This window comes from Cherax quadricarinatus, chromosome 5, assembly GCF_038502225.1.
Source record: "Cherax quadricarinatus isolate ZL_2023a chromosome 5, ASM3850222v1, whole genome shotgun sequence".
Taxonomy (NCBI): domain Eukaryota; kingdom Metazoa; phylum Arthropoda; class Malacostraca; order Decapoda; family Parastacidae; genus Cherax; species Cherax quadricarinatus.
The window spans coordinates 19,917,248-19,934,060 of NC_091296.1; the positions used below are offsets into that span (position 1 = coordinate 19,917,248).

Genomic DNA, 16,813 nt, shown 5'->3' on the forward strand with positions numbered 1-16,813 from the left:
TGTTGCATGTGTCTCAATCTTCATTCTCAGGTCTGTTCTGGACCTGAGAATGATAATATTGATTTTTTTTTAGTCAAGGAAGAATTTTAAGAAGGTTTATCTGATACGGCAGATACGAATTTTAAAACGTGGTCCTTGGAATTTTCAAAGGTTTACCAATAAAAGGTACTGAGTACCTTATATTAAAGGCTGTATCATATAAAGCTTTTTCATTATTTCATCTATGAAAGCTAATGACCCAAAGTAGAGTAGTATTATTACTACTACTTCTGCTATTTTAATTAACTCTAACAGCTGTCTCCCGCCATGGAAAGGTGACCCAGTGAAGAAAACATATTCACTAACATTCACTTAATCGCCGTCTTTCCAGAAATGTGCCATCCCAGTCAGATTCCCCTTCCAACTGCAATATCCCCACCCAACGTCGGTGTGCAGGCACTGCCTTTCCCACCTCCAGTACCCAGACTATTATTATTATTATTATTATTCTATTAAAGAGTTAAACCCATGTGGGTCAAACAGCAATTACAGGGGAAGGGGTGAGCAATTCTTGCCTTCGTTTCCTTGACTCAGTTATTAAGGAAGTGGCCTGTTATTCATGTTACAGGGAGACAGTCTGACGCTGGAGGGTGTAGACCGTCACGTAGAGGGCACCTACCTCTGCACCGCCGACAATGGCATCGGAGAGTCAGCCTCAGCCGCCATGTCCATCACCGTGGAGTATCCTCCGGAAATTACCACGGAGAAGGTCAATCTTTGTTATATCTGGTATTATTATTGTTGTTGTTATTATTATTATTATTATTATTATTATTATTATTATTATTATTATTATTACGGGAGAGCACTGAACTCGTTGAAGTTATACCGCGTCTGGGAAATGGGAGGTAATCAGGATAGATCTGAAGAAGGTAAGCGAATTATGAATCAAGGGACTCCCATCTCCCTTGAAGGATGCCTAGTCTAGTAGTTAACAGATAGAAAGGTCTCCTAAACACCCGTACTGGATTAAATTGTGCTTTAAACTCAGCAGACCTCACAATACTGGGATCTGTATTAGTCTTACTAGGTTCACTGTAACATGAACTAATTTAGTAGTAAAATGCTTATTTTAACCTAATATTGACAGGCAAAGACCTAACTGTTACTTTAGCTCGTTCTGAAGTTTGTTCCTAGCTATGGTATACTGTCTACCGGGATGCGACTAACATGCAGGTACCAATTAACTGCTAGGAGAAGAGGTGTACGGAGACCTGTCCAAATTCTTAAGGTTATATATAAATAGTGATTCACACAGATGAATATTAGTGGGTTTGCTAAGGTGCTGCACAGGCAGGAGAGCGAGCTAGGTTATGAATGCGTTCTGCTCAGGTAGGATATTTGGCAAGTATTTCAAGATAGGAGTGCTCAAAACACAGAGTTTTATGATTTCAGAAATACTTGCAAAAATACATTCTACCAAGAAAACAGCCATCACCTAGTTCCGAGCACCACCTGACCTGATCCATTACATGTAGTTTTATATTCTCTGTACAGGATTAATGAAATTGAAATTCTCGTCCTACCCAGAAATCGAAGGTGGGCCCTTTCGGTTGTAAATCGAAACCTCTGATCACTAAGCAACATTTTCATAGATGGTAACCGTACTGAGTAATGTTTCTTTAGCTTTGTCTCAGGTCGATGAAGTTCATTTAGAGTTCCTTACGCGTTACGTCTTCAGCCTGGCAGATTTACCTTTCACATTAAACCCCGATCCCGTGTGGGGCATTCGCCACAGGAAGTAGTGGGGGTTTGATCCTCGGTTTGTAAAACGCGAGGCAAACACGCTACGTAACTGCTCACCTTGCTACCTAAAATAGATGGTATTTCTACACTCTCAGGCTGATCACAAACCAGAATTATGATCAACTCCATCCTTAAAAGCATAAGCCAGCATAAGCCAGCACACGCCAGTATACATTAGCCAACTCGGGCCAACTCATCAGCTCTATCGTGCAGCTGAAGATCAATGTACCAGAAAATCTACACTAAGCAAACTCTGTCTCCTATAGTTTTAGATAGTATAATGAGCACATGATGTGGATAAAAACACTTATGTACAGTTTAGAAGATTCATTAAAGTAAACGTATCATCGTTAGTGGTTTCTTCAGTCCTAATATAGAGTAAGCTTAAAAACAGTGTTATACAGTGGTATAGTACATGTGACACTGTAGCGGTGTGATGGAGAAAATTGCAATAATAATATAATAATAATAATAATAATAATAATAATAATAATAATAATTTATTTCCATATAAAACAGCTTTTACAAAATAGGATGACATTTAATATGTACGAACACATGAAAAGTCCCTGGTTATGCACATTATTTCGGTCAAAAGTGCGTATCACATAACCATCCTAGTATGGGTAACAACCTGCAGGCTGAAAGTTTGTATACATTGAAGCTCCCGGATTTTGCCACCAGAGGAAAAAAATCCGGGAGCTTCAGCGTTTCCAAACTCTTGGGTAATAGATTATTACCCATATTAGGATAGGCGGTCACGTGATACCCACTTACTGCAACCAGCCCCGCTACGTCACCGGTCTCAGACCACTATACAAGACCTTTTTATTTTTTAGCTTACTCTGTATTAGGACCAAAGAAACCACTCAGCATGAAATGTTTCTTATAATAAATATTCTATGTTTAACTGAGCCTCATCTGTACATGGCAAAACTCTCAGGAACAAAACGTTTTTTAATAAAGATTCTAATAATGCACAAAGTGTCTTGTATATATTATGTCGGAATACATACAGCAAGTTCTTGTAACTTGGCTTCAGATACAAGCATCTTTCATGAGATCATCAACACTATAAGTAGGCCATTCGCTTTTTTTTATATGATTCGTTATTGTTGGTTAATTATACATAAATATAAGTTAATATACTAGTTAACCTAACCTAACCAAGAACAACAAATATTAGATTTCCGTTGTGCGTTACATAACGCAAAGATACACGAACGGAAATACGGAGGAAATTACACACTACAAAACTACCTTTGCGCATACGAATTGCGGTCTTAATACCCAAATACAGCTTATGACGTATAACAAATTAATTACCTATTTGCAGTCCACAGGGCCTAACAAACTTAATTTTCTGCAGGCGATCGTGCGGACAGGAGAGGGAGACAACGTAGAACTAGTGTGTCTGGTGCGGGGACGTCCAGCCCCTGATGTGACTTGGACCAGAGATGGACACCCACTTCCGGACACCGACATGGACACCAAGTTACATTTACCAGGACGTCAGAACGATTCCTACGACTCTTACAACACCCACTTGAGTCTCACTCACGCCGCTCACCGCCATATCCTCACCATCAAGAACGTCTCCGATAAGGATTTCGGCGCTTATGTCTGCATTGCCAAGAACAGCCAGGGTGAAAAAAATGCTATTATACAGATGACAGGTGAGTCATGTACTGTTGGTATGCATGTTTCCAGGTGATGTACTGTTGGTATGCATGTTTCCAGGTGATGTACTGTTAGCATCCATGTTTTCAGGTGATGTACTGTTGGTATGCATGTTTCCAGGTGATGTACTGCTAGCATCCATGTTTTCAGGTGATGTACTGTTGGTATGCATGTTTCCAGGTGATGTACTGCTGGTATCCATGTTTCCAGGTGATGTACTGTTGATATGCATGTTTCCAGGTGATGTACTATTGGTGTGCATGTTTCCAGGTGATGCACTGTAGACAAGAACGTTTTCTGGTCATATACTCTAGACAAGCACGTTTCTTGACGATGTACCGTTGACAGGCACATTTCTTGATTTACTGTCGATATTTCTTGGTGATGTACTTTTGACAGGCACATTTCCGGGCAATGTATAATTACTGATATACAGTATATGTTTCCTGGTTATGTGTTGTGTATATATGTTTCCACGTGATGTGCTGCTGACATGCGTATCTTCCGTGTGACAGCTGTTTCGTGGTGGCAGGTGTGTTCAGCATGTGATCTGACTGTTGTTACAAGCGCCGTGTTGTGGTGATTTGTGTGAGTGGCCGATGTTTTGAGTGATGAGTGTCAGGTATGCTACTCATGACGTATGTTGATCAGGCCACGGGTGAGATATAAATATGAATAATGTGTTTACCAGGCGGCAGGTGTGTTTACTTGTTTGAAAGTAGCAGTGACGTTGCTGGAACATTTCACCTAACTCGCATATGAGATCTGATAATAGTTCATAACCGACCGAAATGTCTAGTATTTTTCCAGTTTATATTTTTTCATTTATGTAAATGTAAAAATTAATAATTTTGTACCAAAAGAACCTTAAAAAACGTACCTAACCTTATTATAACAAGCGCAATTTAATTTAGCCTAATTCAACTAAATATATTTTAGGCGAGGTGGCCCAAAAGGAAAAACGAAAGTTCCTCCTTTTAAATTTAGTAATATATACAGGAGAAGGGGATACTAGCCCCTTGCTCCCGGCATTTTAGTTGCCTCTTACGACACGCATGGCTTACGGAGGAAGAATTCTGTTCCACTTCCCCATGGATATATATACACATGAGATTTATCAAGTTTTCGACGAAACTTGTCGAGATATTAGATTTAATTTTGCAAGTAATTTCATATTTACAAAGCGTCTCACACGACATATATCTGACTGCCACTGAATCACCTAGTCTGTTTCATTTCATATTTATTACCCAGGTTTACAAGTACGAATTTTTAAACCATAAATATAGCACTTAGAGACAACCTCGAGAAAAAATCCTGATTCGTTTATACTAAATTTAATATTTAAGTGATAAAATGTGTATTTTAAATTAATCCTCTTTGCATCTCCTAAGCTGCCTTAAACCCCTTTCCTCCCACTGGGTTTTCAAACCATTATATTTTTTTTTTCTGTCAACCTCAACAGTCCTAAGACCACATCATATCGTAGTCAATTTATATTTCTTAGGTTTTAAAGGCAAAAATATGCCGTCATGTACAGAAGAGCACTCTAAACAGAGCAAGCCTTTAAAGAATATTATAATAACCCGCACATAGAGACAAACTTATGAAGACGTTTCGGTCCGCCTTGGACAATTAACTACCTTTTATTTCGATAACGTTTCCCTTATAAGTGAATAAAACATTCTACCACATATTTCTTAAATCAAAAGTGTACGATATTGGCTAGTTGATGAATGAGACACGTATGCAACACCTGAGTGGATAAATTACCCTGGTGGGCAAAACGTCTCTCGGTAATGATAGGTATTAGACACGTGACTTATTCATCCTTAGTTACACCAAGAGTTTCTTAATAACTGAGTTGTAATCGTAACTCTACTAGGAACAAAACCACATGAGATTCGTCAGCTCAAGACTCCTTAACTCGCCTGCCACCATCATATTCTCGTCGAATCAAACTTAATTACATCTCCTTCCCCAGGACACTACCCTTACAGGTTTAGCACTTACCCATGAATATAATAATAATCTCATTCACCAGAGCTCTAGCCACCTGCCGAGCTCCTTTCAGAGCTCATCAATCACTTGCTGAGCTTCCTTCACACTCACCTATCCCTTCAGAGCTCATCAAGCCACCTGCTAAGCTCCTTCAGACTCACCTATCCCTCCAGATCTCCTCAAACCACCTGCTGAGCTTCCTCCAGAGCTCTCTTAACCACCTCTTCCTATCTCCCAACACTGTCAAGTAACGTATACGTTTCCCGAGGGGTTCCCTAAAAGAATACTGTACTAGCCCTTTTTCTCAGAGCTCTCTGAAAACCTTACACTACCCATTTTCTTAAGGGCTTCTTTAAAAACCCTTACACTACAACCTCTTTTTAAGGGTTCCTTTAAAAACCCTTACATTACCCCTCTTCTTAAGGGTTCCTTTATAAACCCTTACACTACCCCTCTTCTTAAGGGTTCTTTTAAAAACCCTTACACAATCCCTCTTCTCAAAGGCTCCCAGGGCCAGTTCCCACTCTTCCTCCCAGGATTCGCTAAGCCTTAAGGGTTCCTTTATAAACCCTTACACTACCCCTCTTAAGGGTTCCTTTAAAAACCCTTACACTATCCCTCTTCTCAAAGGCTCCCAGGGCCAATTCCCACTCTTCCTCCCAGGATTCGCTAAGCCACCTGCCATTCTTCCAAGATTCGCTAATCATTCTCTCTTTCCTTCAGGATTGCCTAAGCCACCGCATGTGACAAGCAGCCCCAATGGTGGTGAGAGTACCATGTACACGCTCACCTGGGATACTGAGAGTTACTACCCCATCACTGAGTTCCTCATCAAATACCGCAAGACACACCTGGGAGGCTGGCAGGTGAGTGCTGGATACCGGGGCAGTGGTGCGTGGGTACTGGGGCAGTGGGTAGTGTTGCGGTTATGACTACTGGGGCAGTGGGTATTGGTGTTGCGTTAGTGGGTACTGTGGCAATGATGGGTACTGATTATGAACTGGAAAGTGTTGAATAATGAGCCATTTGCCAGCATATGTTAGTGCTCCTTATGCAGTTGCTACTGCCACAACTACTGAATTTAATACTGTTACCACCTTCTCCCCTTCTAGTGCCTCTACTTTTTCGACTACTGTGACTGCCACTCCTCTTCCCGTACTACCACTACTTTCTCGACTACTGCCACCACTACTTTCTCGACTACTGCCACCACTACTTACTCGGCTACTGCCATCTCTACTTTCTGTTTTAGTACTACCGCTTCCTCTGCTATAGTCACTACCATTTTCTATATTTGTGCCACCACTATTTTTCTACAAGCTATTTCTGACATTTTTATATAGTATAGACAAATTAAAATGTTTTATCAAGGTAAATATATATGATTATGTATTTGCTCATTCCAGCCTTAATTAACTGTAGGATTTTTTTTTTTTTTTGTAAAATAACAAAAGAAATTCTAATAAAATGTAATTTTTATTCCGGATACTTTTACTTGATGTATAAGTTGTAGTAATTAGAGGTATAAATTCACAGTAATGTAGTAACTAGTGGTATAAGTTGACAGTGTAGTAACTAGTAGTGAAAGTTGACGGTAAATGTTGATAATACGAGTAGTAACTAACGGTAAGAGTTGACAGTACTGTAGTAACTAGCGATACAAATTGACAGTTCTGTAGTAACTAGTTATAAAAGTTGGCAGTACTGTAGTAACTAGTGATAAAAGTTAATAGTACCGTAGTAACTAGTGATAAAAGTTGACAGTACTGTAGTAACTAGTGGTAAATGTTGACAGTACTGTATTAACTAGTGGTAAAAGTTAACAGTATTGTAGTAACTAGTAGTAAAGTTGACAGTACTGTAGCAACTAGTAGTAAAAGATAACTGTAGTGTAGTAACTAGTGGTAAAAGTTGACAGTACTGTAGTAACTAGTAGTAAAAGATAACTGTAGTGTAGTAACTAGTGGTAAAAGTTGACAGTACTGTAGTAACTAGTAGTAAAAGATAACTGTAGTGTAGTAACTAGTGGTAAAAGTTGACAGTACTGTAGTAACTAGTAATAAAAGATAACTGTAGTGTAGCAACTAGTGGTAAAAGTTGACAGTACTGTAGTAACTAGTAGTGAAAGATAACTGTATCATTACACCTCGGGAAAGCTGAAGCCATTCTCTTTGGCACGAAACATAAACTGAGAAGGGTAAATAATTTTAATGTCCAGTGTAATGGGGAGCCCATCACTTTGGTTTCATCAGTAAAATATCTGGGAATCCCCTTTGACCCATGCATGTCAGGAGAATTGATAGGGAACAGTGTAGTAAAGACAGCGAGTGCCAGACTGAGGTTCCTGTATAGACAAGCACAGTGTCTACCTACTGAGGCTCGCAGGACCCTATGTCTAGCCCTTATACAATGCCATACGTTTTACGCTTGCTCTTCATGGTACTCTGCCTTGACACAAAAAAAACTGAAAGATAGACTGCAAATCACCCAGAACAAAATCGTAAGATTCATCCTGGGGCTGGGACCAAGAGAACATGTAGGCCAGGATGAATTACAGCAGTTGGATATGCTGAATGTTGAAGACAGAGTAAAACAACTGAAGCTAAATCATGTTTATAAAATTGCTCACAAACAGTGCCCAGAATATCTTGCTGTCAATTTTGTCAAGGTTGGGAACCAAAGCAATCATAGTACTAGGGGAAGAGAGCACAACTTTGTAGTACCCACAGTCATTGGCCAGGCTTCAAACACCTTTTATTGTACAGCAATAAAGAAATGGAACAGACTACCCGCACATGTCAAAGCCAGTCATAGCATGAACCAGTTCAAGAAGAGTGCCAAAAGGTGTCTGATGAATGTAGCTACAGATAGGGAGGGGAATGATTTTCTATTTTTTAGCTAACATACGTGTAAATTTTACCTTATTCCTAGTAATGACCCTCGTATTGTAGATAGTCTTAATGACCCTCGTGTAGTAGATAGTCTTTTTAGTGTGATAATAAGATGTTATCTTCATTATAGAATAATAAGAAATATTATAATCATTATATTATAATAATAAGGTAAAAGGACCCCAATGGAAATAAGTCACTCTGTCTGACTTTTTGGGGTTATCCTAGGTTCTCTACACATACAGTATTAAAACAGGGAAGTGTTTTTGGGTATGCCCAAATGAGATAAATCTGTGGACTAAAATCACAAGGGTATTAAAAGAGGATAACATCAAAGCTGCTTTCATAGACAACCTGGAAGCTTTCTACAACAGATGGGAACATAAAAAGTCTGGGCTGAATGGTACTGCCCTTGATACTGGCCATGTAGTCAGAAACTGTAAGGCTGGAGGTGATGTCCTGGTAGTCAGTAAATGTGGGGCTGATAGTGCTGTCCTGGGAGACAGTAATAGTGAAGCTGGAGGTGCTGTCCTGGGAGACAGAAATGGTGAAGCTGGAGGTGCTGTCCTGGGAGACAGCAATGGTGAAGCTGGAGGTGCTGTCCTGGGAGACAGTAATGATGAAGCTGGAGGTGCTGTCCTGGGAGACAGTAATGGTGAAGCTGGAGATTTTGTCCAGGTAGTCGGGAATTATACGCAGGAAGGAATACATATAAATGACCTCATAGGGGACAGGAGCCATAGTGGGGAAACAAGTGTAGTCAAAGATAAGATAAAACCAATATTGCAAACTAGAAATACCACAGGAAATAGCAAACAAGAGGACTTCACTAGCAATAGTGAGGATATATTACCAAAAACAACTGGTGGGAGCTCCATTGTTGGTGCTAGGGAGGATAGGAATAAGACAGGGAAACATGCACCAACAGGGAATACAGTCACAGAAACCCAAGGCAAACGGAAACCAAGCCTGTGCACACACTATGCACTTGGTATCTGCAGACATGGGAAATCTGGAAAAACAGACGGGACGTGCAACTATGACCACCCTAGAAAATGCCATGCCCATATGACAACAGGAAAATGCAAACTCCCTTCCTGTAAGCTTTTTCACCCTGAAATGTGTACCTCTTCAGTACAGGAAAGACTGTGCTATAACTTAAATTGCCAGGCACACCATCTAAAGGGGACAAAAAGATACAAAACATCCAGGCCATGGGAAAACCTGGGTAGCCACAGCCACTCAAGAGGGAGAGGTTTTTTAGTGCCAGGAAGGAAAAAAAACTGGCAGGAAATGGAAGAAATCGTACACCAAATCCAGTCATTCCTGGAGTGGAACCACAGTCCATGACCTCCACTCCAAACCAACAGATACAGATACTAATGCCGGAAAAAAAATCCCCCCCCCAGTACCAACAATACCACCAGTCCGATGACATTCTTCTTTGCAAATATACAGGGTCTAAAGCCAGCAACAAACAACAAAATACCTTTCATCCGTGGACTGCTTGCAGAGGCAAAGGCAATGTTCGTGGCTTTCACTGAGACCCACATAAAGGATCACTTGGACAACGAAATATGGATCCCAGGTTACAACCTATACAGATGTGACAGAGTGAACAGGCAAAAGGGGGGGGGGGTTGGCCTGTACATTGCAGAGTCACTTGTTTGCACAGAACTGCTTAATGCCTCAAATGATGTAGTGGAAGTTTTAGCAGTAAAGGTCGAGAACCAAAAGCTAGTCATTGTGGTAGTCTACAAGCCTCCGGATGCAACATCCCAGCAATTCCAGGAACAGCTGTTAAAAATTGACCACTGTCTGGAAAATCTTCCAGCTCCTGCACCCAACATCTTACTCCTGGGGGATTTCAACTTAAGGCACCTACAATGGAGGAATATAGCAAATAATATTGTTGCAGTAATAACACCAGGAGGCAGCTCTGATGAAAACTCACACTCACACGAGCTTTTAAATCTCTGCACAAAATTCAATTTAAACCAGCAAATAATAGAGCCTACTAGACTGGAGAATACACTAGACCTCATCTTCACTAACAATGATGATCTGATAAGAAATGTCACCATATCAAAAACAATGTACTCAGATCACAACATAATTGAGGTTCAGACATGTATGCGTGGAGCCCCAGACCGACATAATGAGACTAGTCACGAGGGAGCATTCACCAAATTCAACTTCAATAACAAAAACATAAAGTGGGACCAAGTAAACCAAGTCCTAACCGATATAAGCTGGGAAGATATACTAAGCAACACAGACCCCAACTTATGCCTAGAACAGATTAACTTGGTGGCACTCGATGTATGCACAAGGCTTATTCCTCTAAGAAAAAGGAGGAGTAGATGTAAAATAGAAAGAGACAGGCGCTCCCTTTACAGGCGACGGAAAAGAATAACAGAGCGGCTAAAAGAGGTCAATATATCTGAAATGCGTAGGGAGACACTGGTCAGAGAAATAGCAAGCATCGAACTTAAGCTAAAGGAATCTTATAGGAGTCAGGAATCGCGGGAAGAACTAAAAGCCATAAATGAAATCGAAAGAAACCCAAAGTATTTCTTCTCCTATGCCAAATCAAAGTCGAGAACAACGTCCAGTATTGGGCCCCTACTTAAACAAGATGGGTCCTACACAGATGACAGCAAGGAAATGAGTGAGCTACTCAAGTCCCAATATGACTCAGTTTTTAGCAAGCCGCTAACCAGACTGAGAGTCGAAGATCAAAATGAATTTTTTATGAGAGAGCCACAAAATTTGGTTAACACAAGCCTATCCAATGTTATCCTGACGCCAAATGACTTCGAACAGGCGATAAATGACATGCCCATGCACTCTGCCCCAGGGCCAGACTCGTGGAACTCCGTGTTCATCAAGAACTGCAAGAAGCCCCTATCACGAGCCTTTTCCATCCTATGGAGAGGGAGCATGGACACGGGGGTCGTCCCACAGTTACTAAAAACAAGACATAGCCCCACTCCACAAAGGGGGCAGTAAAGCAACAGCAAAGAACTACAGACCGATAGCACTAACATCCCATATCATAAAAATCTTAGAAAAGGGTCCTAAGAAGCAAGATCACCACCCATCTAGAAACCCATCAGTTACACAACCCAGGGCAACATGGGTTTAGAACAGGTCGCTCCTGTCTGTCTCAACTATTGGATCACTACGACAAGGTCCTAAATGCACTAGAAGACAAAAAGAATGCAGATGTAATATATACAGACTTTGCAAAAGCCTTCGACAAGTGTGACCATGGCGCAATAGCGCACAAAATGCGTACTAAAGGAATAACAGGAAAAGTCGGTCGATGGATCTATAATTTCTTCACTAACAGAACACAGAGAGTAGTCGTCAACAGAGTAAAGTCCGAGGCAGCTACGGTGAAAAGCTCTGTTCCACAAGGCACAGTACTCGCTCCCATCTTGTTCCCCATCCTCATATCCGACATAGACAAGGATGTCAGCCACGGCACAGTGTCTTTTTTTGCAGGTGACACCCGAATCTGCATGACAGTGTCTTCCATTGCAGACACTGCAAGGCTCCAGGCGGACATCAACCAAATCTTTCAGTGGGCTGCAGAAAACAATATGAAGTTCAACGATGAGAAATTTCAATTACTCAGATATGGTAAACACGAGGAAATTAAATCTTCATCAGAGTACAAAACAAATTCTGGCCACAAAATAGAGCGAAACACCAACGTCAAAGACCTGGGAGTGATCATGTCGGAGGATCTCACCTTCAAGGACCATAACATTGTATCAATCGCATCTGCTAGAAAAATGACAGGATGGATAATGAGAACCTTCAAAACTAGGGAGGCCAAGCCCATGATGACACTCTTCAGGTCACTTGTTCTATCTAGGCTGGAATATTGCTGCACACTAACAGCACCTTTCAAGGCAGGTGAAATTGCTGACCTAGAAAATGTACAGAGAACCTTCACGGCGCGCATAACAGAGATAAAACACCTCAATTACTGGGAGCGCTTGAGGTTCCTAAACCTGTATTCCCTGGAACGCAGGAGGGAGAGATACATGATTATATACACCTGGAAAATCCTAGAGGGACTAGTACCGAACTTGCACACGAAAATCACTCACTACGAAAGCAAAAGACTTGGCAGACGATGCAACATCCCCCCAATGAAAAGCAGGGGTGTCACTAGCACGTTAAGAGACCATACAATAAGTGTCAGGGGCCCGAGACTGTTCAACTGCCTCCCAGCATACAAAAGGGGGATTACCAACAGACCCCTGGCAGTCTTCAAGCTGGCACTGGACAAGCACCTAAAGTCGGTTCCTGACCAGCCGGGCTGTGGCTCATACGTTGGTTTGCGTGCAGCCAGCAGCAACAGCCTGGTTGGTCAGGCTCTGATCCACCAGGAGGCCTGGTCACAGACCGGGCCGCGGGGGCGTTGACCCCCGGAACTCTCTCCAGGTAAACTCCAGGTAAACATATGATGCTATGTATGATAATTCTATGTAACTGTATTTGTGTTTACCTGAATAAACTTACTAACTGTAGTGTAGTAACTAGCGGTAAAAGTTGACAGTACTGTAGTAACTAGTGGTAAAAGTTGACTGTACTGCAGTAACTTGTGGAAGCATAAGCTAGCAGTAGTATAGTAATTAATAGTATACAACGATAGTAGTGTGGTAATTAATATATAAGTTGATAGTGTAATAAATAGTGGTACTAGTTTACAGTAGTGTAGTAATTTTTGGTATAAGTTGACAGCAGTAATAAGAGTTTCTGGAGTTTATCTGGAGTGAGTTCCGGGGGTCAACGCCCCCGCGGCCCGGTCTGTGACCAGGCCTCCTTAGGTTAGTGTCCCAGGATGCGACCCACACCAGTCGACTAACACCCAGGTACCCATTTTACTGATGGGGAACATAGACAACAGGTGGAAAGAAACACGTCCAATGTTTCTACTCTGGCTGGGAATCGAACCCAGGCCCTCATCGTGTGAAGCGAGAGCGTTAACCACCAGGCCACCAGAACCACCTTTTAATATATAATAATGATAACAATAATAATAATCATGTAATTGATTTACATGATGGTAGGATTGCTGGTATCTTCTTTCTCATAAACACGAGGGATAACAGGTGTTTCTTGCTACTTCTACTTACACCTAGGTCACATTAAACATCCATGTACATCCATATATATTTAAACACCCATCTGTCTTTTCTTCTATTCTCTTCATAGTTCTTGTTCTTATTTATTTACTCTTATCATTATGGGGAAGTGGAAAAGATTTCTTCCTCCGTAAGCCATGATTGTTGTAAGATGTGACTAAAATGCCGGGAGCAAGGGGCTGGTAACCCCTTCTGTAAATTACTAAATGTAAAAGGAAAAATCCCTTTTATTCTTTTTAGGTCACCCTGCCTCGGTGGGATACGACCGGTTTTTTGGAAAATAATAATAAGTTGTGAAATTACCAGTGATTTAACTAGTCAGTAGTGTAACCACCTGGTAAGAGTGGTAGACTTGCCAATGGTATAACTGGGCAGTGGAAGTGTAGTTACAAGTGGTATAATTAGACAGTGGTGTAGTTGCAAGTCATATAACTAGAAGTAATGACGTAGTTGCTAGACGTAAAACTGGAGTTTTATATTTATTTTAATCACGAGAAGTGCTAAACCCTCATGACTAATGCCTGGAGAATGGGTGGCATTCGATTCAAGGAAGAGGAGGATACGTTTAATTCTTAGATCAAGAGCCCCTCAACAGCATCAAGGCACCTCCCGTCGAAAGATGGATAGTTTTACAATGTTTGATAACATATGCACCCTGTGTCCATCTCGTGAGAGGTAGCCAAAATATTACGCAGGCAAATGATGGAGCCTAATCCAGACATTTTAAAAATAAATAAAAGCAATATTTAGGGGATTATTACACAATGATAAGTCGAATAACAGGCATGCAAATAGTATATTACCGACAAATGTTGAGAAAAGGCACAGGTTGAAGAAAAAACTTTTATTTGATAACGTTTCGATCTGTGTAGGGCTTTATCAAGTCATGATTTGTTAAAGATCTACACAGTGAAACTGTCCCAATAAAACTGTTCTGCAGCCTGCGTTTTCTTCAGTGTCAAATACTGTTGACGACTGATGCTGCCTTGGATTAATGCCGTACTACTTAAGGGCGGAGTAAATAACTACTTTCCATTCTCCATGCGCTAAATAACTCCTATGGGTTTAACAGCTCCCCCTAATTAAAAATAAATTCGTCCCGTAGGCCAATCGCACTATGGTGATGGCCGGGTCGTGGGAAAATGTATCTAGGGTCGTGGACTCCGAGAAAGTGAACGAGGACACCCAACATTCTATGGCCTTCACACTGACGGGGCTGGAGGTTGCGACGGACTACGTGGCCGTCATCAGGGTCAGGAACAAGTACGGCTGGTCGGCCGAGTCGCAACACTTCTCCTTCTCCACAAAGAAAGGCAAGTACAGTAAGCCCCTTGGTGTTTATTACTAGATATCTCCTTAGGGGTATCTCTAAATGTTTGTTTGATTTTTTTCTTCCTCCAATATTTTCGTTTGTAACTTGAAACTCGTCTGGTCGGCTTCAAATTTCCAATGCTGCTAAGGGAAGATTCATGAAACTACTGGCCGAGTCTAGTTTTCGTGCGATAACTTTAGTATCCCTCTTCTGAATGGCTTCAATCTTCACGGGCTAGTGTATCTTACAGACAGCATGGTACTCAGTAAGTTCAGGAATTGTAGATACAAATTTGCCAATTTTCTATCGTAATTAATCATTGTATGCTGAGAAATAATTGAAGAAGGCCTCTTCTTACCGGCTTCAACCTTACACCGATGATAGGAGGGTTGAATTGATATTGGGCTGTGTAAATTTTAATTTGTCAGTTTTATTAAACAGGTTTTTTAAGCAATAACGAGAATATCTTTCTCATCGACTTTAAAAGCTGGTGTAGTTAAATTAAATGAAAAAAAGTATTGATCTTGGGCTGTGTAGCTGCCAATTTTCACATTTTAAAGAAGTTAAACACTTATAATAATGTATACGAATGTTTCATTTATCTGACCTCAAACCAATGTTTATCCATCTTTCTTAGATGAAGAAGCTTTAGATTGTTATTGGATCCAGTAGGTGCCAATTTCAAAAATTTTACTTCAGCCCCTCAGCTGTCCTTGTCTAGTAACTCGTGAGGTATATATGTACATTCCAACTGCTTAAAAATGAAAAATGAAATATTTTCTTATACGACTGAAAATGGGTATCATTTTCGAACCCGTTTATTCCAGAACTGGCACATACACTCAGGTACCATAATCCTGAAAATACTCAACATAAAAGTTACCAGAATTTCTAAAGAGGTGGACCGGTGAGCCAGTAGAAGGCCTCAGTCAGATAAGCAAAAGCTCCAGCTGCGGGTAATCATATGACTTTGACCCGCGTCAGGAAATACTTGTCCTGTTTCCTGACGAATCTTATGTAACCTAACAGACTCTACATATTAAATGGCTTTCCATTAAACTTCACATTATGTAGCCATTTGTAACCAAGGGAAGCTTTATGTGGAAATAAAGATTTGATTTTTTAATCTGAATTAAAATATGTGTATTTTTTTAAAAATATCTTGGTGTTGCAGCCATGGCGGTCCTACAGTCTACCAGTGGGACGAGATGTCAGTGTGCTACTTCCTCCCTCCTCATCATCATGCTCTTCCTCGCTAGTCTCTAGAAAGCAGTCACGTTGGCATAACAGCAAGTTTCCACTGGCATCCAGCAAAAGCCGCGCCTAGTAACGTAGCACCAAACGTGGCTCATGTAAATGCCTTCTCGGACTAACGCATAATTAAGAGTTCATCGCAAACCTATCTTCTTGAGGTTGTTTATTCGGAAATGAAATGTGATTTTAAAAGTAAAGTAATATGGATGCAGGTCCAGTAACTTTGATGGAAACGTGTGTGTGTGTGTGTGTGTGTGTGTGTGTGTGTGTGTGTGTGTGTGTGTGTGTGTGTGTGTGTGTGTGTGTGTGTGTGTGTGTGTGTGTGCGTGTGTGCGTGTGTGTGTGTGCGTGCGTGTGTTGGTGCCATCCCAGAGACCCACCAGTCCACTGTACATTACGCTGCGTGTAGTACCTTCATTATTGTTTCCTTTGGTGTTCTGAACTATTATAGAATTACCTTTACAATTAGACGTAGCATGAAACAATAGTGTGATTTTGCATTCTTCCAAATGATAGACCAGTTTTGTAACATAACTCCATAAACTTCTAAAAATATACAAAATATCAGCTTTAATCTAGATAATATATGATTTGTCTTGGTCTGAGCTGGAAAACAGATGCAGAGTCACTCTAGGTCACGAACCTTGGTTTTCTGATCATACTTCGCTGGTGTATGGAATATTAGTGGGATATTATCTTTTAAGGATGATATCTGTATTATTTAG

General features: G+C 40.8%; 1 protein-coding gene across 1 annotated transcript in view; it reads left to right on the forward strand.

The window, feature by feature from the left end:
* The window catches only part of LOC128684818 (lachesin), a 396,707-nt gene extending 380,109 nt beyond the window's left edge, over nucleotides 1–16,598 (forward strand). Inside the window, exons 4-8 of the mRNA XM_053771102.2 lie at nucleotides 608–748; nucleotides 3,155–3,461; nucleotides 6,190–6,332; nucleotides 14,628–14,835; nucleotides 16,009–16,598. Coding sequence (XP_053627077.1) covers nucleotides 608–748; nucleotides 3,155–3,461; nucleotides 6,190–6,332; nucleotides 14,628–14,835; nucleotides 16,009–16,100 — 891 coding nt within the window. The 3' untranslated portion in view covers nucleotides 16,101–16,598. The remainder of the gene's footprint in view (nucleotides 1–607; nucleotides 749–3,154; nucleotides 3,462–6,189; nucleotides 6,333–14,627; nucleotides 14,836–16,008) is intronic.
* The last annotated feature ends 215 nt before the right edge of the window (nucleotides 16,599–16,813 follow it).